The following is a 25,840-nucleotide window of genomic DNA, read 5'->3' as shown; positions in this document are numbered from 1 at the left end:
TCCTCCACACATCCACTGGGGCCATGTGAATTATGATGGCTATAAGGGGATGTAACTCCTCCACACATCAACTGGGGCCATGTGAATTATGATGGCTATAAGGGGATGTAACTCCTCCACACATCAACTGGGGCCATGTGAATTATGACGGCTATAAAGGGATGTAACTCCTCCACACATCAACTGGGGCCATGTGAATTCTACACAACAGAGCCCAGTGCTATGCTATGCTTGACAACACTAATTTCCTCCCCCCCCCTGTCAAGACACCAGATGTGTGGGCAACAGCAGTGCCCCCCCCCCTCCCCCGCACCCCCTCTCCCAGACCACCCCTCATGGCAAGTGGTTTATACACTCTGACCCCTGTGTCCCTGGAAGAAGCATCAAAACCCAGTGTGTGTGTGTGTGTGTGTGTGTGTGTGTGTGTTGTGTGTGTGTGTGTGTGTGTGTGGCGCGCGCGTGTGTGTGTGTGTGTGTGTGTGTGTGTGTGTGTGTGTGTGTGTGTGTGTGTGTGTGTGTGTGTGTGTGTGTGTAAAAGATGCACGTGCGTTTCAATTTCAGTTTCAGTTTCTCAAAGAAAGAGGTGTCACCGCATTCAGACAAATCCATATACACTGCATTACATCTGCTAGGCAGACAGATGCCTGACCAGCAGCACAACCTAACACACTTAGTCAGGCCTTGAGTGCCTGCATATATCTGAGTACCAATCAGAGCAGATTTCTTTGACAAAATTTGGCCAGAGAACAACATCTTTTTCATTGCACTTAGTTTATCATCTCATCGGAATGGCTAGACGCTAAGTCAGATTTGCCAATCTTCTTCTTCTGCGTTCACTCGTATGCACACGAGTGGGCTTTTACGTGTATGACCGTTTTTACCCCGCCATGTAGGCAGCCATACTCCGTTTTTGGGGGTGTGCATGCTGGGTATGTTCTTGTTTCCATAACCCACCGAACGCTGACATGGATTACAGGATCTTTAACGTGCGTATTTGATCTTCTGCTTGCATATACACACGAAGGGGGTTCAGGCACTAGCAGGTCTGCACATATGTTGACCTGGGAGATCGTAAAAATCTCCACCCTTTACCCACCAGGCACCGTCACCATGATTCGAACCCGGGACCCTCAGATTGACAGTCCAATGCTTTAACCACTCGGCTATTGCGCCCGTCAGATTTGCCAATCAAGCACTTAGTTAATCATCTCATCGGAATGGCTGGACGCTAAGTCAGATTTCCCAATCAAACTTGGGAGAGAGAACCAGACTGGGAATCAAACCCAAGCCCCCGTGGACACTGTATTGTCATGCGGCATCTTAACCTTTCTGCCACTTTCCTCCTCTTGTCAGACAGCACAAAAGAGTACACACACAAACATGGCGAGTTTCAGTTTCAGTTTCAGTAGCTCAAGGAGGCGTCACTGCGTTCGGACAAATCCATATACGCTACACCACATCTGCCAAGCAGATGCCTGACCAGCAGCGTAACCCAACGCGGTTAGTCAGGCCTTGAGAAAAAGAAAAAAAAACGAAGAAAAAAAAGGTGAATAAATAATAGATAAGCTTACATAAATAAATAAATGAATAAATAAATAAATAATAATTATAATATAAAAAGGTAGTAGTAATAATAATTTTAAAAAAAGAAAAAAAAGACAACAATGATGATAAATAAGCAAATAAATGTTGAGTAAACCTTGATTAACCTTGTGTCTCCAACATGTGACTAAGACACATGGAACCATCACCTACGCTTTGCATGTACTCGCACTTGTATGCGTCTAAAATACCACTGTATTTGTGTTCATATAATTATGATTTCTGGTTGATGTTTGTACCCTAGATGTTCTTTACCCCCCCAATGTTCCTTGTGAGCCTGACACACTTGGTAAAAAAGACATTCTTTTCTATTCAATAGACAGACACATGGCGCACAAAATTACTGCTTTCCTTATGTAGAGTATCTGATACAACCTCCCCATTATTTGACACACTCTTATCTTCGTTAAAAAACAAGAAAATATTCTATTGTATTTGTCTGTGTTGTATTTGTATTTCTTTTTATCACAACAGATTTCTCTGTGTGAAATTCGGGCTGCTCTCCCCAGGGAGAGCGCGTCGCTACACTACAGCGCCACCCAGTTTTTTGTATTTTTTCCTGCGTGCAGTTTTATTTGTATTTTCCTATCGCAGTGGATTTTTCTACAGAATTTTGCCAGGAACAACCCTTTTGTTGCCGTGGGTTCTTTTACGTGCGCTAAGTGCATGCTGCACACAGGACCTCAGTTTATCGTCTCATCCGAATAACTAGCGTCCAGACCACCACTCAAGGTCTAGTGGAGGGAGAGAAAATATCGGCGGTTGAGCCGTGATTTGAAACAGCGCGCTCAGATTCTCTCGCTTCCTAGGCGGACGCGTTACCTCTAGGCCATCACTCCATGCACAAAACACACTTCCCCCAAACCCAAACAAAGCACACTTCTATGCCAATCTTGCATGTAACCACTGTACCACTGAACGTGATGCCCAGTCCCATTCAGCACCTGGCTGACCCTAAATGGAAGCAGAGTGTTATCTCTGAGCAGTTTTCACACACACAAAATCCACAGCACACAACAACTGGCTGAAACGCTTGAGCACCAAGGTTTGTGGTGTAAAGGGACTTATGACACTGTAAGGACACATGGTTGGTGGTGTACTGGGACTAATGACACAGTAAAGACGTGGTTTGTGGTGTAAAGGGACTTATGACACTGTAAGGACACATGGTTGGTGGTGTACTGGGACTAATGACACAGTAAAGACGTGGTTTGTGGTGTGTAGGGACTTATGACACAGTAAGAACACATGGTTTGTGGTGTGTAGGGACTAATGACGCAGTAAATGTGGTTTGTGGTGTATAGGGACTAATGACACAGTAAAGATGTGGTTTGTGGTGTATAGGGACTAATGACACAGTAAAGATGTGGTTTGTGGTGTAAAGGGGCTTATGACACTGTAAGGACACATGGTTTGTGGTGTATAGGGACTAATGACACAGTAAAGATGTGGTTTGTGGTGTGTAGGGACTAATGACACAGTAAAGATGTGGTTTGTGGTGTGTAGGGACTAATGACACAGGAAAGATGTGGTTTGTGGTGTATAGGGACTTATGACACTGTAAGGACACATGGTTTGTGGTGTGTAGGGACTAATGACACAGTAAAGATGTGGTTTGTGGTGTATAGGGACTTATGACACTGTAAGAACACATGGTTTGTGGTGTGTAGGGACTAATGACACAGTAAAAACGTGGTTTGTGGTGTGTAGGGACTTATGACACAGTAAGAACACATGGTTTGTGGTGTGTAGGGACTAATGACACAGTAAAGACGTGGTTTGTGGTGTATAGGGACTTATGACACTGTAAGGACACATGGTTTGTGGTGTGTAGGGACTAATGACAGTAAAGATGTGGTTTGTGGTGTATAGGGACTTATGACACTGTAAGGACATGTGGTTTGTGGTGTATAGGGACAAATAATACAATAAAGACATGTGGTTTGTGGCGTATAGGGACTAATAATACAGAACAGACATGTGGTTTGTGGTGTATAGGGACTACCAACACAGTACAGACATGTGGTTTGTGGTGTATAGGGACTAATAATACAGTAAAAACATGTGGTTTGTGGTGTATAGGGACTAATAATACAGTAAAGACATGTGGTTTGTGGTGCATAGGTACTAATAATACAATAAAGACAATAGGGACAAATAATACAGTAAAGACCTGTGGTTTGTGGAGCATAGGTACTAATAATACAATAAAGACATGTGGTTTGTGGTGTATAGGTACTAATAATACAATAAAGACATGTGGTTTGTGGTGTATAGGAACTAATAATACAGTACAGACATGTGGTTTGTGGTGTATAGGGACTAATAATACAATAAAGACATGTGGTTTGTGGTGTATAGGGACTAATAATACAGTAAAGACATGTGGTTTGTGGTGTATAGGGACTAATAATACAGTAAAGACATGTGGTTTGTGGTGCATAGGGACTAATAATTCAGTAAAGACCTGTGGTTTGTGGTGTATAGGGACTAATAATACAATAAAGACCTGTGGTTTTTGGTGTATAGGGACTAATAATACAATAAAGACATGTTGTTTGTGGTGTATAGGGACTAATAATACAGTAAAGACATGTGGTTTGTGGTGTATAGGGACTAATAATTCAGTAAAGACCTGTGGTTTGTGGTGTATAGGGACTAATAATACAATAAAGACCTGTGGTTTTTGGTGTGTAGGGACTAATAATACAATAAAGACGTGGTTTGTGGTGCATAGGGACTAATAATACAGTAAAGACATGTGGTTTGTGGTGTATAGGGACTAATAATACAATAAAGACATGTGGTTTGTGGTGCATAGGGACTAATAATACAGTAAAGACATGTGGTTTGTGGTGTATAGGGACAAATAATACAGTAAAGACCTGTGGTTTGTGGTGTATGGGGACTAATAATACAGTAAAAACACGTGGTTTGTGGTGTATAGGGACTAACAATACAGTAAAGACATGTGGTTTTTGGTGTATAGGGACCAATAATACAGTAAAGACATGTGGTTTGTGGTGTATAGGGACTAATAATACAGTAAAGACATGTGGTTTGTGGTGTATAGGGACTAATAATACAGTAAAGACATGTGGTTTGTGGTGTATAGGGACTAATAATACAATAAAGACATGTGGTTTGTGGTGTATAGGGACTAATAATACAATAAAGACATGTGGTTTTTGGTGTATAGGGACTACTAACACAGTACAGACAAGCATTTGTGGTGTGGTGCATGTTACTCACCCTGGCTTTACACATCAGCATCACTTTGTCAAACAGGAAGATGTGTCTGCAACAGAAAAAAAACATTCCTCCAATCACATTCCTCCTTTTTTTTTTAAGACGGACAGGTGGTCACACAAGCAGCAAACAATCTTCCAATCACATTCCTCCTTCCTTATGATTGACAGGTCATCACATAAAAACCACTCCTCCAATCACATTCCTCCTTCCTTATGATTGACAGGTAGTCATCACACAAACCCTCAATTGTCACTCCCAGCCATTCTTGGCCACACACACAATTTCTCATTCTTTTTGTTTATCATTTAAAACAAAAACAAAAACACATTCAATAACAGAGAAAAAAAGTTTGAATTATGACAAAACAACAGTCTTTCATGCAAAAATAAAGTAAAATAAAACATAATGAAAGAAAAGAAAAAACGAAGAAAAGGTAACTCACAGTTATCAATATCATAAGGTGTGTGTGTGTGTGTGTGTGTGTGTGTGTGTGTGTGTGTGTGTGTGTGTGTGAGAGAGAGAGAGAGAGAGAGAGAGAGAGAGAGAGAGAGAGAGAGAGAGCGTGGAGAGAGAGAAAGAGAGAGGGAGAGAGGAGAGAGAGAGAGAGACCAAGACAGAGAGAGAGAGAGAGACATGGAGAGAGAGAGAGAGACAGAGACAGAGACCGAGAGAGAGGGGAGAGAGAGGGGGGATAGAGAGAGAGAGATTCAGAGAGATCAAGAGAGAGAGAGGCAGAAGGGGGAGAGAAAGAGAGAGGGGTGGGGAGCAATGTAATCTATGTCACTTCAAATTATTCTAAATCACTCTATGTAAAATGGGGAGAGACAGAAAGAGACATATGGATATCCTCCTCATTTACTCTGGTGTGTTCTGATCATTGTGATTATGCAGAGAGAGAGAGAGAGAGAGAGAGAGAGAGGGAGAAAGAGAGTGTCAGACACAGACAGACAGACAGAACTGTCCACAGTGACAGAATCCTCACAAAAAGCATGCAGTTAAAAAAGTGTTAAGAGACTAAAAATACCACTACTAATAATAAGATAAATGAAATAAAATACTGTAGAGACAGCAGGCTGTATAACTTTGTAAAAAGATACACAACGGAACTGTTGAGAGTTAAACATTTATATTTTACTTATTAATTTTTTATTATTATTTATTTTTTTTTTTTATTATACAACACATGCAAATGATGTTGTTTTTATATTTATAACACAGAGATGACATGCTCATTGCAGTTTTCTGTGGTCTCTCCAAAGTCCCCCACACCCACTTTCATGCACCCCCACCCCCACCACTTCCTCTCCCCAGAAGAAGGAAGGAATCATGTGAAAAGGTGGAGGGGGGCTGGGGGGGGGGATGTGGGGGGAGTGGTAGCAAAGACAGGAACAGACAGCCAAAAATAGAGACAGAGAAGGCTGTACAGATACAGACACAGGAACAGACAGCCAAAAATAGAGACAGAGAAAGCTGTACAAATACAGACACAGAAACAGAGACAGAGAAAGCTGTACAGATACAGACTCAGGAACAGACAGCCAGAAACAGAGACAGAGAAAGCTGTACAGATACAGACACAGGAACAGACAGCCAAAAATAGAGACAGAGAAGGCTGTACAGATACAGACACAGGAACAGACAGCCAGAAACAGAGACAGAGAAAGCTGTACAGATACAGACACGGGAACAGTCAGCCAGAAACAGAGACAGAGAAGGCTGTACAGATACAGACACGGGAACAGCAAGCCAGAAACAGAGACAGAGAAAGCTGTACAGATACAGACACGGGAACAGTCAGCCAGAAACAGAGACAGAGAAAGCTGTACAGATACAGACACAGGAACAGACAGCCAGAAACAGAGACGGAGAAAGCTGTACAGATACAGACACAGGAACAGACAGCCAAAAATAGAGACAGAGAAAGCTGTACAGATACAGACACAGGAACAGACAGCCAGAAACAGAGACAGAGAAAGCTGTACAGATACAGACACAGGAACAGACAGCCAAAAATAGAGACAGAGAAAGCTGTACAGATACAGACACAGGAACAGACAGCCAGAAACAGAGACAGAGAAAGCTGTACAGATACAGACACAGGAACAGACAGCCAGAGACAGAGACAGAGAAAGCTGTACAGATACAGACACAGGAACAGACAGCCAGAAACAGAGACAGAGAAAGCTGTACAGATACAGACACAGGAACAGAGACAGAGAAAGCTGTACAGATACAGACACAGGAACAGAGACAGAGAAAGCTGTACAGATACAGACACAGGAACGAACAGCCAGAAACAGAGACAGAGAAAGCTGTACAGATGTAGACACACAAAGAAGACAGAGAAGACAACAAGAAGAAAATGTAAGAAAGGAAAAAAATAGAGAAAGAGAAAGAGAAAGAGAGATGGGTGACAGACAGACAGACAGACAGACAGAGACAGGGACAGACGATGGTGTACCAGCCCCTTCTTCCCACTGCCTGTTGCATTATTTCTTTTCTCTTTATCAATCATATTTACCAACCAGCATCATTTTTTGAAGAATAAAAAAAAAAAAAAAAGGAATCACACACAGGCATTCTCCATCCCGACAGAAACGAACAGTCATTCTGAATATCAAAGCATTAGAGGAAGTAAACTGATGCGATACACTGCATTCAAAAAGTAATGGTCAGTAACTTTACACACACACAAAAAAAAAGTACAGCAAAATGAAAGAAATAGAGAAAAAGAAAAGCAGCTACAATACAGATGTTTTCATTCAGCGAGAGTGTGGAGGATCTGACAGCTGAGAAATACACAAGGGAGGAAAGACACATTCAGCAAAACCATACGGGGCAGTCTGCAGAGAGCCATGAAGCATGCCCTACGAGATACTCCATGGTGTATCTAGTCACTATAGATACAAGATATTCCACGGTGTACCTAGTCACTACAGGTACAAGATATTCCATGGTGTACCTAGTCACTACAGATACAAGATATTCCATGGTGTGTCTTGTCACTACACATACAAGATATTCCATGGTGTATCTAGTCACTACAGGTACAAGATATTCCATGGTGTATCTAGTCACTACAGGTACAAGATATTCCATGGTGTATCTAGTCACTACAGATACAAGATATTCCATGGTGTATCTAGTCACTACAGGTACAAGATATTCCATGGTGTATCTAGTCACTACAGGTACAAGATATTCCATGGTGTATCTAGTCACTATAGACACAAGATATTCTACGGTGTGTCTAGTCACTACAGATACAAGATATTCCATGGTGTATCTAGTCACTACAGATACAAGATATTCCATGGTGTATCTAGTCACTACAGATACAAGATATTCCATGGTGTATCTAGTCACTACAGATACAAGATATTCCATGGTGTGTCTAGTCACTACAGATACAAGATATTCCGTGGTGTATCTAGTCACTATAGATACAAGATATTCTATGGTGTGTCTAGTCACTACAGATACAAGATATTCCATGGTGTGTCTAGTCACTACAGATACAAGATATTCCATGGTGTATCTAGTCACTACAGGTACAAGATATTCCATGGTGTATCTAGTCACTATAGATACAAGATATTCCATGGTGTGTCTTGTCACTACAGATACAAGATATTCCATGGTGTATCTAGCCACTACAGATACAAGATACTCCATGGTGTATCTAGTTATTACAGATACAAAATACTCCATGGCGTATCTAGTCACTACAGATATAAGATATTCCATGGTGTGTCTTGTCATAGATACAAGATATTCCACTGTGTATCTAGTCATCAGAGATGCCAGATATTCCATGGTGTATACAATCACTAGAGATACAAGACATTCTATGATGTATCCAGTCAAAGATATCCCATGGTGTATACAGTCACTAGAGATACAAGACATTCTATGATGTATCCAGTCAAAGATATCCCATGGTGTATACAGTCACTAGAGATACAAGATATTCCATGATGTATCCAGTCAAAGATATCCCATGGTGTATACAGTCACTAGAGATACAAGATATTCCATGATGTATCCAGTCAAAGATATCCCATGGTGAATACAATCACCAGAGATACAAGATATTCCATGATGTATCCAGTCAAAGATACTCCATGGTGTATACAGTCACTAGAGATACAAGATATTCCATGATGTATCCAGTCAAAGATATTCCATGATGTATACAGTCACTGGGGATACAAGATATTCCCCGGTGTTGTACGTAGTCAGTGTAGAGATAGAAGGAATTTCGCTGCCCATGAGGATGAACACCATGACAAATCATCAAAAATGCCTGTACCCCCCCAACACACACACAAACACACACCATTACCACACAGAACCAGCATGCACCAAGCTTCACATACCAACCTAGCTGTTCAACATGGCCTGTGGATGCCATGAACCACAACTATGACTCAATGTGTACTGATTCATGGGACGTGACGCGTGTATGATTGTATGACTGTGTTCTGTTTCACAGGACGTGACATGTGTATGATTGTATGACTGTGTTCTGTTTCATGGGACGTGACATGTGTATGATTGTATGACTGTGTTCTGTTTCATGGGACGTGACATGTGTATGATTGTATGACTGTGTTCTGTTTCATGGGTCGTGACATGTGTATGATTGTATGACTGTGTTCTGTTTCACGGGACGTGACATGTGTATGATTGTATGACTGTGTTCTGTTTCATGGGACGCGACATGTGTATGATTGTATGACTGTGTTCTGTTTCATGGGACGTGACATGTGTTTGATTGTATGACTGTGTTCTGTTTCATGGGACGTGACATGTGTATGATTGTATGACTGTGTTCTGTTTCATGGGACGTGACAAGTGTATGATTGTATGACTGTGTGCTGTTTCATGGGACGTGACATGTGTATGATTGTATGACTGTGTGCTGTTTCATGGGACGTGACATGTGTATGATTGTATGACTGTGTCCTGCTTCATGGGACGTGACACGTGTTTGATTGTATGACTGTGTTGTTTCATGGGACGTGACATGTGTATGATTGTATGACTGTGTGCTGTTTCACGGGACATGACATGTGTATGATTGTATGACAGTGTTCCGTTTCACGGGACGTGACATGTGTATGATTGTATGACAGTGTTCCGTTTCACGGGACGTGACATGTGTATGATTGTATGACTGTGCTCTGTTTCATGGGACGTGACACGTGTATGATTGTATGACTGTGTTCTGTTTCATGGGACGTGACATGTGTATGATTGTATGACTGTGTTCTGCTTCATGGGACGTGACATGTGTATGATTGTATGACTGTGTGCTGTTTCATGGGACATGACGTGTATGATTGTATGACTGTGTTCTGTTTCATGGTACCTGACATGTGTATGATTGTATGACTGTGTTCTGTTTCATGGGACGTGACATGTGTATGATTGTATGACTGTGTCCTGTTTCATGGGACGTGACACGTGTATGATTGTATGACTGTGTTCTGTTTCATGGGGTGTGCTAAAAGCCCACTATTGGGGGAGTTAGCCCCATCCATGTCTTGTATTACTATGACTATTACAAAATTTATTATCATTATTATCAATATTATATCATTATTATGAACACCACACTACACTCAGTGCTTTACTGACTGGAGCTGTACACACACACACACACACACAAACACACACACACACACACACAAACACCAAGAAGCACAAACACATGCACACACATAGACACACAGACACACACACATGCACAGCACACACACACACACACTCACACAAACACAGAAATACACACACACACACAAACACATACACACACACACAAACACATACACGCACAGACACAGACACACACAAAGAAACAAACAAACGCGCACAAACAGACAAACAAACACACACACACACACACACACACACACACACACACACATGATCAAAACAAATCCAACAGTAAGCCTCATCAGTTCAGTTTCAGTTTCAGTAGCTCAAGGAGGCGTCACTGCGTTCGGACAAATCCATATACGCTACACCACATCTGCCAAGCAGATGCCTGACCAGCAGCGTAACCCAACGCGCTTAGTCAGGCCTTGAGAAAAAAAAAAAAAAAGAAAGAAAAAAAAAGCCTCATCACTCATGGTTAATCACAGCTCACTGCATAGAAGAAGGAGGAGGAGGAGGAGGAGGAGATTAGTTTAAACCATGAGCACAGTGCGAGCGAGCGAGCGAGGGAGGGAGGGAGGGAGGGAGAGGGGGAAGAGAGAGAGATGGATGCAGAAAGCCAGCAGGTGTCAGTACAGCACAATGTCTCCCCTCACTCTCACCTCTTCTCTCCATTACGATGATCAAACCTGAAAAATAGGCCGTTACACACATACTTCTTCAGTTACACACACCCTCATTAAACCTTCTTCTTTGCCTTACCTGACACTAACATAGGTGTTTGGTTGGTGAGGTTTTTTTTTTCTTTAAACCTGACTAATAGTCGTCTTTTCACTGTTAGCTGTGCGAAATTTGGCCAAGCAGAGCAAACCTAGTTTGCATCAGTTTGACATGGTACAGTATATGACATCAAAACAGATGTTTTGAGAGTGTGTGTGTGTTTGTTGTTGTTTTCCTTACCTGACACTAACATAGGTGTTTGGTTGGTGGGTTTTTTTTTTTAAACCTGACTAATAGTCGTCTTTTCACTGTTAGCTGTGCGAAATTTGGCCAAGCAGAGCAAACCGATAGGCCTAGTTTGCATCAGTTTGACATGGTACAGTATATGACACCAAAACAGATGTTTTGGGAGTGTGTGTTTGTTGTTGTTGTTGGTTTTTTTTTTTTACCTAACACTAACATAGGTGTTTTTGGGTTGTTGTTTTTTTACCTGACATTCACACAGGTGTTGTTGTTTTATTAACCTGACACTTACACAGGTGTTTTTTTTTGTTTTTTGTTTTTTAGTTTTTACCTGATACTCACGCAGATGGTTTGTTTTTATTTACCTGAACTCACACAGGTGTTTCTGTTTTATTTACCTGACACTTACACAGGTGTTTTTTCTATTTTTTGCCTGAACTCACACAGGTCTTGTTGTTGTTGTTGTTTTTTTACCCGACACTCATACAGGTAGGGTTTGTTTTTGTTTTGTTTTTTACCTGACAGTCACACAGACATTTTTTTTTTTAAACCTGACTCACACAGGTGGTGGTGGTATTTTCTTTCTTTACCTGACTGTCACACAGTTGTGTGTGTGTGTTTTTTTTACCCAACAGTCACACAGATATTGATTTTTAATTTTTTTTTTTTTAACCTGACTCACCAGGTGGTGGCGGTGTTTTTTTTCTTTACCTGTCACACAGGTTTTTTTGTTTTTTTTCTTCTTCTCTTTCTTTTACCTGACACTGCCACAGGTGTGGACACCATCAAGATAACAAGGTAAGGGTGACCTCAATCAGATCAGCAGTCACCTCAGCATCAATACACGACTGACTTGTCACCTCCACGTCTTGCACGACTGTTCAATCGTTTTCCTCTGTCAGTCATCAGTTTGGTCGTTACTTCAGTTCGGTTTTGACTCACTTGTGTAAACAAAGTGAGTCTATGTTTTAACCCGGTGTTCGGTTGTCTGTGTGTGTGTGTGTGTGTGTGTGTCCGTGGTAAACTTTAACATTGACATTTTCTCTGCAAATACTTTGTCAGTTGACACCAAATTAGGCATAAAAATAGGAAAAATTCAGTTCTTTCCAGTCATCTTGTTTAAAACAATATTGCACCTCTGGGATGGGCACCAAAAAAAAAAAAAAAATGAAGCCTAATTATATGCAAACTGCATTTACTGTTATATTTATATTTTTTGTATTCTCTAAACTTGGCACTTTGATCTGATATTCTGACCCAACAACAAGAGCAGTCATTATCATCATTTTTTGTTCAAACAGGAACTTCTTTTGCTAAGCATGGAAGTTTTATTTATTTTGCAAACGTTTTTGGTGCAGGTAGTAAAAAAGGGAAATTACTCTGTAATTAATGCTAGGGGACTTAATTTGCTTTAAACTGATCTTTCTCATCTTAAACATTACATTTTGAAATTATACTCAATACATAAAAAGCTTGGATTTTTTTTTTTTAAAGTGTATCACAAGTGAGTCTTGAAGGCCTTGCCTCTCTTGTTTTTTTTTTTTTACCGTGAACAGAGTCCATGAGGGACTGGGTTCGAATCCTGCTCTCGCCCTTTCTCCCAAGTTTGACTGGAAAATCAAACTGAGCATCGAGTCATTCCGATGAGACGATAAACCGAGATCCTATGTGGCAGCACCCACTTTGCACACTGAAAAAGAACCCATGGCGATGAGAGTGTTGTCCTGTGGCAAAGATTGTGTAGAAGTCCACTGGGGTAGGCACACAAATATATATATATGCATGCACTCACGTCCTGGCCAAGGCCTGACGCCCCAACAGGTAGATTCTAATAAATTTCTAACACAATTTCTACATGTGGATTCTAATAATCACTCTAACAACATTCCTGTAGACAGATTCTAAACACTGCTAGCTCCATTCCATGTCTTTGTAGTCACCAGCTGAATGCCTCACCCCAAAGCAAAATGCTACAGAACTGAGATACAGACTCAATACCACAAACCACATAAAACACAATAAAAAACAACAACAACATAATGTTATCAAGCTCAAGCTAAAAAAAACAAAATCCTGACTAAACATACCATTCTTCTATAAGGGAGATGAATACCACATTCCTGAACTATGTAGCCCACATTCCAAAAAAGATAAATACCACATTCCCAGACAATAAATCCCACTTTCCCAGAGGATAAATACCAAATTCCCAAACAATAAATACAAAACTCCCAAACAACACTGTCCGGCATGACCATTCACCCACAGACACAGACGATGACTTACAATGAACACATCAAACTTCTCTGGACACGTGTACAGTTTGACAAACACAGACACAGTCACAGACACAGATGACTTGTAATGAACACATCAAACTTCACTGGACACGTGTACAGTCGGACAGACACAGACACAGCCAACTTGTAATGAACACATCAAACTTCACTGGACACGTGTACAGTCGGACAGACACAGCCAACTTGTAATGAACACATCAAACTTCACTGGACACGTGTACAGTCGGACAGACACAGACACAGCCAACTTGTAATGAACACATCAAACTTCACTGGACACGTGTACAGTCGGACAGACACAGACACAGCCAACTTGTAATGAACACATCAAACTTCACTGGACACACGTGACTGTCGGACAGACACAGACACAGCCAACTTGTAATGAACACATCAAACTTCACTGGACACGTGTACAGTCGGACAGACACAGACACAGCCAACTTGTAATGAACACATCAAACTTCACTGGACACGTGTACAGTCGGACAGACACAGACAACTTGTAATGAACACATCAAACTTCACTGGACACGTGTACAGTCGGACAGACACAGACACAGCCAACTTGTAATGAACACATCAAACTTCACTGGACACGTGTACAGTCGTACAAAATTTTCTAAAAATATAAAATGTATATGTGGTAAGCAAATAACTGTAAGCCATCTACTCATTCATTGTGCGAGCATAAGACAGTTACTTCCAAAAGATGTAGTTGATGACTTTTCTTCCAATATTTCATCAGCCACTGAAAAGATTTTGAATGATTATTCATTGCTTAGAATATTTTCAGAAATCTTAAACTCCAGTCCAGTTGGTATCTTCCTTTGATGTATTATATTTAATACTGTTATTTATATTTACATTGTTTTAGGTTAATACTTGTTGATATGCATATACATATTCTCCTTCCCATGACAACTCATTCAATAGACACCACAACCTCTTTAGACTTTTTCTTATAATATACGTTTCCTCTGATACATAACATGAACTTTTTTTCTTTTTTTTTTTTTTTTTTTTCTTTTTTTTTTTTTTTACACTAATATTCACATGCATTCCCTTTCCTTTATACACTACTTTACTCCTTTCCGTCTAAAAACACTTATAGTGAACAGACGTTAAACTGAAGAAGAACAGAAAGGTGAAGGCAGCACCAACTACTGCAGCCAGACATTTCCTCCAGACAAGCTGCTTTGATGTACCTTTCACTTTCAACAACACCTAGCCTTAAAACAACAGAAAGGCAACAAGGGAAACGACGGCTGTATAAAATTAGCACCAATTTGGGCAAACCAAATAAACAAAAAAAAACAACCCACCACTAACAGGAACAAAACTGTAAAAATGGTGCAGGTATGGCTTAATAAGTCAGCCCGCACTGTCAGGGGTGCTGCTTCCATCCCTCCTCCAGGCAGGGAGTCCCTCTCTGCCCCGGGCGTCTTTTCCCCGGGAAAGTTTCTTAAAGATTCCTCCAAGGGAGGGGTGTGGTCCTGGTACACACAGGACCACCCTGCCTACAGCGGAGCAGAGCCCTCCGCACAGGACAGGATGTTGGTCTCACAGTGCACCACCTTCCCCACTTCAGCTAACCTATCCTTTAAAACGTTAGCAGAGCAAACCAATAGGCCTAGTTTGCATCAGTTTGACATGGTACAGTATATGACACCAAAAAACCCACTAAGCAACCAATCAATGAAAACCTGAGTAACACCTACACACACACATGCAAAGAAAACAAAGAAAGAAACAAAGAAACAAAAAAAAACCCACAACCAACAGAGATTCTATCCAACAGAGGAGAAGAAACCCTGGAAATCCAACACACAAAACCTCTCTTCAGAAATGAACCTGTAAGGCAGCTCAAACAGCACAGCAACCTACCCCACTCACTAACTCTACGACAGAAAGTCGGGGGAGGGGGGGGTCACACAAACGCACGCACGCACGCATACAACAGGGTAGGGAGGGAGGGAGGGTGATGGTAGCAACACAGTAACGGGAAGGTGTGGGGGGGGGGGGGGGAGGGGAGGGGGGGGGGGGAGGGGAGCACCCACCTGTTCCTGACCCGACTGTCCATGTGAGACAGAACCTTCAACTCCCCGTCCTTCTGGAACCGTCCGTAGTCCTTCAGCGATGTGTTGGCCGGCTGTCAACACCACAGCATGTTTTTCATTACCAGCCTTTAACTCTTTCTATACTATAGCATACCTAATGCGCACAACGCTTTGTAACTGTGGTATGCTATAGCGTACCGTGAGTTAAAAAAAAAAATGGAGTTCATAGGTTAACAGTCTTGTGCGAAACTAAATGGCACAGCTCTGTTCTACACTCACCCAAACGTGCACCTGTACTTTTATTGTGGCTGAGAATGCCTCTGTTTGAGTGCAGTACATGTGAGCATACAGTCACCCAACTCATGCTCGCTCACTCGACAAGATGGCGTCTCTGTCACTCTGGCAAGTACTGCGGCTCAAAGTCAAATGCAAACTGATTCTATAGTGGATATTCATGGTGCATACGCATCTGCCCATTCAACAGCTACAATTAGGAAGTGTCTATGATAAGAAAAGACCACATTTGCAAAATTTCTATTATATGAGAAAAACTCACCACAGACACTACATACAATGATACATACACCACACAGACACTACATACATACACCACACACAGACACTATATACACCACACAGACACTACATACATACACCACACACAGACACTATATACACCACACAGACACTATATACATACACCACACAGACACTACATACATACACCACACACAGACACTACACACATACACCACACAGACAATACATACACCACACACAGACACTACACACATACACCACACAGACACTACATACATACACCACACACAGACACTATATACACCACACAGACACTATATACATACACCACACAGACACTACACACATACACCACACAGACACTACATACACCACACAGACACTACATACACACACCACACAGACACTATATACACACACCACATACAAACCACAGAGACACATCACACACACACCACACACATACCACATACATACACACATCACATAAAGACACCACAAACACACACCACACACAAACACCACATACACAAATACACACACAAATACACACACACACACAAGTACACACATAACACACAAACTTGCACTGGCACAAACACACACACAGGCACACACACAACCAGGCACACATACACACACAAAAACAGGCACACACATGCACAGGCACACACACACACACACACACACACACACACAGAGCACTACACAACATAACACACAGACCCGTAACCAACAGCACACTCACCATTCTCAGGTCGTTAATACTGAAACACAACAAAGCAAACACCAATGTCATCGATCTTCCTTCATCACAAAGCAAACACCAATATCACCAGCCTTCCTTCATCAAACACCAATGTCACCAGCCTTCCTTCATCACAAAGCAAACACCAATATCACCAGCCTTCCTTCATCAAACACCAATGTCACCAGCCTTCCTTCATCAAACACCAATGTCACCAGTCTTCCTTCATCACACACCAATGTCACCAGTCTTCCTTCATCAAACACCAATGTCACCAGTCTTCCTTCATCACACACCAATGTCACCAGCCTTCCTTCACCAAACACCAATGTCACCAGCCTTCCTTCATCAAACACCAATGTCACCAGTCTTCCTTCATCACACACCAATGTCACCAGCCTTCCTTCATCACACACCAATGTCACCAGTCTTCCTTCATCACAAAGCAAACACCAATGTCACCAGTCTTCCTTCATCACACACCAATGTCACCAGTCTTCCTTCATCAAACACCAATGTCACCAGTCTTCCTTCATCAAACACCAATGTCACCAGTCTTCCTTCATCACACACCAATGTCACCAGTCTTCCTTCAAACACCAATGTCACCAGTCTTCCTTCAAACACCAATGTCACCAGTCTTCCTTCATCAAACACCAATGTCACCAGTCTTCCTTCATCACACACCAATGTCACCAGCCTTCCTTCATCAAACACCAATGTCACCAGTCTTCCTTCATCACACACCAATGTCACCAGCCTTCCTTCATCAAACACCAATGTCACCAGTCTTCCTTCATCACACACCAATGTCACCAGTCTTCCTTCATCAAACACCAATGTCACCAGCCTTCCTTCATCAAACACCAATGTCACCAGCCTTCCTTCATCAAAACAACACAATGTCACCAGTCTTCCTTCATCACACACCAATGTCACCAGTCTTCCTTCATCAAACACCAATGTCACCAGTCTTCCTTCATCACACACCAATGTCACCAGTCTTCCTTCATCAAACACCAATGTCACCAGCCTTCCTTCATCACAAAGCAAACACCAATGTCACCAGTCTTCCTTCATCAAACACCAATGTCACCAGTCTTCCTTCATCAAACACCAATATCACCAGTCTTCCTTCATCAAACACCAATGTCACCAGTCTTCCTTCATCACACACCAATGTCACCAGTCTTCCTTCATCAAACACCAATATCTAGATATAGACAACATGTGGATACATGAAATGATTAGTGTCCCTGTCTAGGTAAAGACAACATGTGGATACATGAAATGATTAGTGTCCCTGTCTAGGTAAAGACAACATGTGGATACATGCAAATGATTAGTGTCCCTGTCTAGGTAAAGACGACATGTGGATACATGAAAATGATTAGTGTCCCTGTCTAGGTAAAGACAACATGTGGATACATGAAATGATTAGTGTCCCTTTCTAGGTAAAGACAACATGTGGATACATGAAAATGATTAGTGTCCCTGTCTAGGTACAGACAACATGTGGATACACGAAATGATTAGTGTCCCTGTCTAGGTAAAGACGACATGTGGATACATGAAAATGATTAGTGTCCCTGTCTAGGTAAAGGCAACATGTGGATACATGAAAATGATTAGTGTCCCTGTCTAGGTAAAGACAACATGTGGATACATGAAAATGATTAGTGTCCCTGTCTAGGTAAAGACGACATGTGGATACATGCAAATGATTAGTGTCCCTGTCTAGGTAAAGACGACATGTGGATACATGAAAATGATTAGTGTCCCTGTCTGGGTAAAGGCGACATGTGGATACATGAAAATGATTAGTGTCCCTGTCTAGGTAAAGACGACATGTGGATACATTAAATAATTAGTGTCTCTGTCTAGGTAAAGACGACATGTGGATACATGAAAATGATTAGTGTCCCTGTCTAGGTAAAGACAACATGTGGATACATGAAAATGATTAGTGTCCCTGTCTAGGTAAAGACAACATGTGGATACATGAAATGATTAGTGTCCCTGTCTAGGTAAAGACAACATATGGATACATTAAATGATTAGTGTCCCTGTCTAGGTAAAGATGACATGTGGATACATTAAATAATTAGTGTCCCTGTCTAGGTAAAGACAACATGTGCATACATTAAATGATTAGTGTCCCTGTCTAGGTAAAGACAACATGTGGATACATGAAATGATTAGTGTCCCTGTCTAGGTAAAGACAACATGTGGATACATGAAATGATTAGTGTCCCTGTCTAGGTAAAGACAACATGTGAATACATGAAATGATTAGTGTCCCTGTCTAGGTAAAGATGACATGCGGATACATGGAAATGATTAGTGTCCCTGTCTAGGTAAAGACAACATGTGGATACATGAAATGATTAGTGTCCCTGTCTAGGTAAAGACAACATGTGGATACATGAAAATGATATGTGTCCCTGTCTAGGTAAAGACGACATGTGGATACATTAAATGATTAGTGTCCCTGTCTAGGTAAAGACAACATGTGGATACATGAAAATGATTAGTGTCCCTGTCTAGGTAAAGACGACATGTGGATACATGAAAATGATTAGTGTCCCTGTCTGGGTAAAGGCGACATGTGGATACATGAAAATGATTAGTGTCCCTGTCTAGGTAAAGACAACATGTGGATACATGAAAATGATTAGTGTCCCTGTCTAGGTAAAGACAACATGTGCATACATTAAATGATTAGTGTCCCTGTCTAGGTAAAGACGACATGTGGATACATGAAAATGATTAGTGTCCCTGTCTAGGTAAAGACGACATGTGGATACATTAAATGATTAGTGTCCCTGTCTAGGTAAAGACAACATGTGCATACATTAAATGATTAGTGTCCCTGTCTAGGTAAAGACAACATGTGCATACATTAAATGATTAGTGTCCCTGTCTAGGTAAAGACGACATGTGGATACATTAAATAATTAGTGTCTCTGTCTAGGTAAAGACAACATGTGCATACATTAAATGATTAGTGTCCCTGTCTAGGTAAAGACATGTGCATACATTAAATGATTAGTGTCCCTGTCTAGGTAAAGACGACATGTGGATACATGAAAATGATTAGTGTCCCTGTCTAGGTAAAGACGACATGTGGATACATGAAAATGATATGTGTCCCTGTCTAGGTAAAGACAACATGTGGATACATGAAAATGATATGTGTCCCTGTCTAGGTAAAGACGACATGTGGATACATGAAATGATTAGTGTCCCTGTCTAGGTAAAGACAACATGTGGATACATGAAATGATAAGTGTCCCTGTCTAGGTAAAGACAACATGTGGATACATGAAATGATTAGTGTCCCTGTCTAGGTAAAGACGACATGTGGATACATGAAAATGATTAGTGTCCCTGTCTAGGTAAAGACGACATGTGGATACATGAAAATGATTAGTGTCCCTGTCTAGGTAAAGGCGACATGTGGATACATGAAAATGATTAGTGTCCCTGTCTGGGTAAAAGCCAAGGCGTCCCACCTCTCCTGGATCTCCTCAATGAACTGCAGGGCCTCGTGGTCACGCTTCACCTCGTTGACGTACAGGGACAGGTCCTGCATGGCCTCCAGGGCCAGCTCCAGCTGGGCTCGATCCTCGTCCTCACGCTCCGTGTTCTTGATCAGTTCCTGGGCCACAGTCACACCACACAGTGACACATACACAGTGACACACACACACACACACACACACACACACACAGTGATGATGTGATTGTTTTTTTATGACATAAATGGATGTTTGTAGGCCTGTAATTGATGCTCTTATGCCATGTTTCTTTTAAATTTTGGTTATATGTTTTTACAGATTCGTATTAATTTATACTGATTTCACCATTATATTCACTGATACCTTATGCATGTGGATATACGATAAGTGTGGATGGATGCTTGCATACTGGCGGATGTGAGCATGCGCATGGGTATGTGTGTGTTTTACATAAGGGAAAGTTATCAGACTTGCTTTGCAATGACTGAGTGGAGTGTTATTTTGTGTTATATATATATATACACACATATATATAAATGTTGAATGCCAAATTTCACTGTTTTGCTTCTAATTTGTATGCATCACAGACTTCACCACACTTAATTTCTATACGAGATAATAAAGGTATTCTGATTCTGACACACAACACAGGGAGGGACACACACACACACACACAAACAATGACTGATGCAAATCGCACACACACAGTCACACACAATCATGCAGTGACACACACAGTCATACGCTCAGTGAAATACACTATCACACAAACACACACACACACACACACATACACGCAAATACCCCCCACACAATGACACACACACCTACAATAACACAGACACACACACATACACACACATACATACACATAAATACACACCCAACCATACACACAAACAGACACACCCACACACCCAACCATTCACACAGACACAGGCACACACACCCAACCATACACACAAACACAGACACACACACACACACAACCAACCATACACACAAACATAGACACACAACCAACCATACACACAAACAGACACACCCACACACCCAACCATTCACACAGACACAGGCACACACACCCAACCATACACACAAACACAGACACACACACACACACAACCAACCATACACACAAACATAGACACACAACCAACCATACACACAAACACAGACACAGACACACATACACACACCCAACCATGCACACAAACACAGACACACATACACACCGAACCATACACACAAACACAGAAAAAACACACACACACAATCATAAACACAAACACAGAAAAGACACACACACACACACACACATACACACACACAACCATACACACAAACACAGACACAGACACACACAACCATGCACACAAACACAGACAAAGACACACACACACACACATACACACACACAACCATACACACAAGCACAGACACACACACACACACCCATTCAGGTTTCACACAGCACTCTGTCCGTCCACACACTGAGCAACACGCTACCTCCTGAACACGGATGTTGGAAGCCTTACCCGCATCAGTAGATGGTACTTGAGCACTCTCTGCATGGGAACGTGGAGAAGGTCACGCAACCGGAACTTGCTCTCATTGGCCTTTCGCTCACACTCCTGTAACACAGTGCCTTCTTCTTCTTCTTCTGTTTTCGTGGGCTGCAACTCCCACGTACACTCGCATGTACACGAGTGGGCTTTCACGTGCATGACCGTTTTTACCCCACCATGTAGGCAGCCATGCTCCGTTTTCAGGGGTGTGCATGCTGGGTATGTTTTTGTTTCCATAACCCACCAAACGCTGACATGGATTACAGGATCTTTAACGTGCATATTTGATCTTCTGCATGCGTTTACACACGAAGGGGGTTCAGGCACTAGCAGGTCTGCCCATATGTTGACCTGGGAGATCGTAAAAATCTCCACCCTTTACCCACCAGGCGCCGTCACCGTGATTCGAACCCGGGACCCTCAGATTGAAAGTCCAACGCTTTAACCACTTGGCTATTGCACCAGTCTAAACACAGTGCCGATGTTACTGTCCTGCATTCCACTGTCAATATTGTATTGTCCTGCACTGTGCTGAACTGTCCTGCATTGCGCTGTGCTGAATTGTCCTGCATTGTGCTGAGTTATGCATGTCCTGCATTGCACTGTATTGTATTGTGCTGAATTGTCCTGCATTGTGCTGACTTATTCATGTCCTGCATTGCACTGTATTGTATTGTCCTGCATTGTACTGAATTGTCCTGCATTGTGCTGAATTATGCATGTCCTGCATTGCACTGTACTGTATTGTGCTGAATTGTCCAGCATTGGGCTGAATTATGCATGTCCTGCATTGCACTGTACTGTATTGTGCTGAATTGTCCAGCATTGGGCTGAATTATTCATGTCCTGCAGTGCACTGTATTGTATTGTCCTGCGTTACCCTGAATTGTCCTGCATTGCATTGCATTGTATTTCCTGCATTATGCTGAATAAAAAAAATATTGCCCTGCATTGCAATGTACTGTATTGGCCTGTATTGTGTTGTCTTGCATTATATTGTATTGCATTGTCCTGCATTGCGCTGTATTGCATTGTCCTGCATTGCGCTGTATTGTATTGTCCTGCATTACTCTGTATTGTATTGTCCTGCATTGCGCTGTATTGTATTGTCCTGCATTGCATTGCATTGTATTTCCTGCATTATGCTGAATAAAAAAAATATTGCCCTGCATTGCAATGTACTGTATTGGCCTGTATTGCACTGTATTGTGTTGTCCTGTACTGCATTGTATTGCATTGTCCTGCATTGCACTGTATTGTATTGTCCTGCATTGCGCTGTATTGTATTGTCCTGCATTGCACTGTATTGTATTGTCCTGCATTGCGCTGTTTCGTATTGCATTGTCCTGCATTGCGCTGTATTGTATTGTCCTGTATTACTCTGTATTGTATTGTATTGTCCTGCATTGCACTGTATTGTATTGTATTGTCCTGCATTGCACTGTATTGTATTGTATTGTCCTGCATTGCGCTGTATTGTATTGTCCTGCATTGCACTGTGCTATATTGTATTCCTGCAATGCACTGTATTGTACTGTACTGTATTGTCCTGCACTGTACTGTGTTGTATTGTCCTGCATTGCACTGTATTGTATTGTCCTGCATTGCACTGTGCTATATTGTATTCCTGCAATGCACTGTATTGTACTGTACTGTATTGTCCTGCACTGTACTGTACTGTATTGTCCTGCACTGTACTGTATTGTATTGTCCTGCATTGCACTGTGCTATACTGTATTCCTGCAATGCACTGTATTGTACTGTACTGTATTGTCCTGCACTGTACTGTATTGTATTGTCCTGCATTGCACTGTATTGCATTGTCCTGCATTGCGCTGTATTGTATTGTCCTGCATTGCGCTGTATTGTATTGTCCTGCATTGCGCTGTATTGTATTGTCCTGCATTGCGCTGTTTCATATTGTTTTGTCCTGTGTTGCACTGTATTGTATTGTCCTGTACTGCAATGTGTTATACAGTATTGTCCTGCATTATACTGTATTGTATTGTCCAGCATTGCAAAGTACTGTATTGTCCTGTATTGCACTGTGTTGTATCGTATTGTCCAGCATTGTACTGTATTGCATTGTCCAGCATTGTACTGCATTGTACTGAATTGTATTGTCCTGCACTGCACTGTACTGTATTGCATTGTCCTGCATTGCACTGTGTTGTATTGTCCTGCATTGCACTGTGTTATATTGTATTCCTGCAATGCACTGTATTGTATTGTCCTGCACTGTACTGTATTGTATTGTCCTGCATTGCACTGTATTGTATTGTCCAGCATTGTATTGTATTGTCCAGCATTGTACTGTATTGTATTGTCCTGCATTGCACTGTATTGTATTGTATTGTCCAGCATTGCACTGTATTGTATTGTCCTGCATTGCACTGTACTGTATTGTCCTGCATTGCACTGTATTGTATTGTCCTGCATTGCACTGTATTGTATTGTCCTGCACTGCACTGTACTGTATTGTCCTGCATTGCACTGTACTGTATTGTCCTGCATTGCGCTGTATTGCATTGTCCTGCACTGCACTGTATTGTATTGTCCTGCATTGTACTGTATTGTATTGTCCTGCATTGCACTGTATTGTATTGTCCTGCATTGCACTGTATTGTATTGTCCAGCATTGCACTGTACTGTATTGTCCTGCATTGCACTGTATTGTATTGTCCTGCATTGCACTGTATTGTATTGTCCTGCATTGCGCTGTATTGTATTGTCCTGCATTGCGCTGTTTCATATTGTTTTGTCCTGTGTTGCACTGTATTGTATTGTCCTGTACTGCAATGTGTTATACAGTATTGTCCAGCATTGTACTGTATTGCATTGTCCAGCATTGTACTGAATTGTATTGTCCTGCACTGCACTGTACTGTATTGCATTGTCCTGCATTGCACTGTGTTGTATTGTCCTGCATTGCACTGTATTGCATTGTCCTGCATTGCACTGTGTTGTATTGTCCTGCATTGCACTGTACTGTATTGTCCTGCATTGCACTGTACTGTATTGTCCTGCATTGCACTGTGTTGTATTGTCCTGCATTGCACTGTGTTGTATTGTCCAGCATTGTATTGCATTGTATTGTCCTGCATTGCACTGTGTTGTATTGTCCTGCAATGCACTGTATTGTATTGTCCAGCATTGCACTGTACTGTACTGTATTGTCCTGCATTGCACTGTACTGTATTGTCCTGCATTGCACTGTATTGTATTGTCCTGCATTGCACTGTACTGTATTGTCCAGCATTGTATTGCATTGTATTGTCCAGCATTGTACTGTATTGCATTGTCCTGCATTGCACTGTACTGTATTGTCCTGCATTGCGCTGTATTGTATTGTCCTGCACTGCACCGTAATCTAGTGTATTAACCTGCACTGCACCGCACTGCACTGACCTGAATCTTTGTGCGGTGCGCCTCGTTCTGACACAGGTCATCGATGTGTCGCTGGGCGCGGGGCAGGTTGGCGCAGAACTGGCCGTACTGCAGCAGCTTGGTCTTGTAGCGGATGAACACGTCCGACAGCGTGGGGGAGTTGGTCTTCACCGCTGTGTTCATCTCCAGTAGGAAGTCCTTGTGCACCGCCAGCAACGGCTGTCCGAGAAACACACAC

General features: G+C 41.8%; 1 protein-coding gene across 8 annotated transcripts in view; it reads right to left on the bottom strand.

Annotated features, from left to right (window-relative positions):
- LOC143276220 (proto-oncogene vav-like) overlaps positions 1–25,840 on the bottom strand; it is a 107,944-nt gene that overhangs the window by 57,492 nt on the left and 24,612 nt on the right. For 5 of the 8 annotated variants that reach the window (XM_076580680.1, XM_076580681.1, XM_076580682.1 and 2 more), the window contains exons 9-15: positions 25,624–25,821; positions 22,186–22,281; positions 20,642–20,787; positions 17,127–17,145; positions 15,839–15,930; positions 11,178–11,204; positions 4,855–4,900 (exon numbers count right to left, since the gene is read on the bottom strand). In XM_076580680.1, coding sequence (XP_076436795.1) covers positions 4,855–4,900; positions 11,178–11,204; positions 15,839–15,930; positions 17,127–17,145; positions 20,642–20,787; positions 22,186–22,281; positions 25,624–25,821 — 624 coding nt within the window. The remainder of the gene's footprint in view (positions 1–4,854; positions 4,901–11,177; positions 11,205–15,838; positions 15,931–17,126; positions 17,146–20,641; positions 20,788–22,185; positions 22,282–25,623; positions 25,822–25,840) is intronic. The other 3 variants (XM_076580683.1, XM_076580685.1, XM_076580686.1) reach the window with 1 other exon arrangement.

Source organism: Babylonia areolata, chromosome 31, assembly GCF_041734735.1.
Source record: "Babylonia areolata isolate BAREFJ2019XMU chromosome 31, ASM4173473v1, whole genome shotgun sequence".
Classification (NCBI taxonomy): Eukaryota; Metazoa; Mollusca; class Gastropoda; order Neogastropoda; family Buccinidae; genus Babylonia; species Babylonia areolata.
This window is presented reverse-complemented; position numbering and strand designations above follow the sequence as displayed.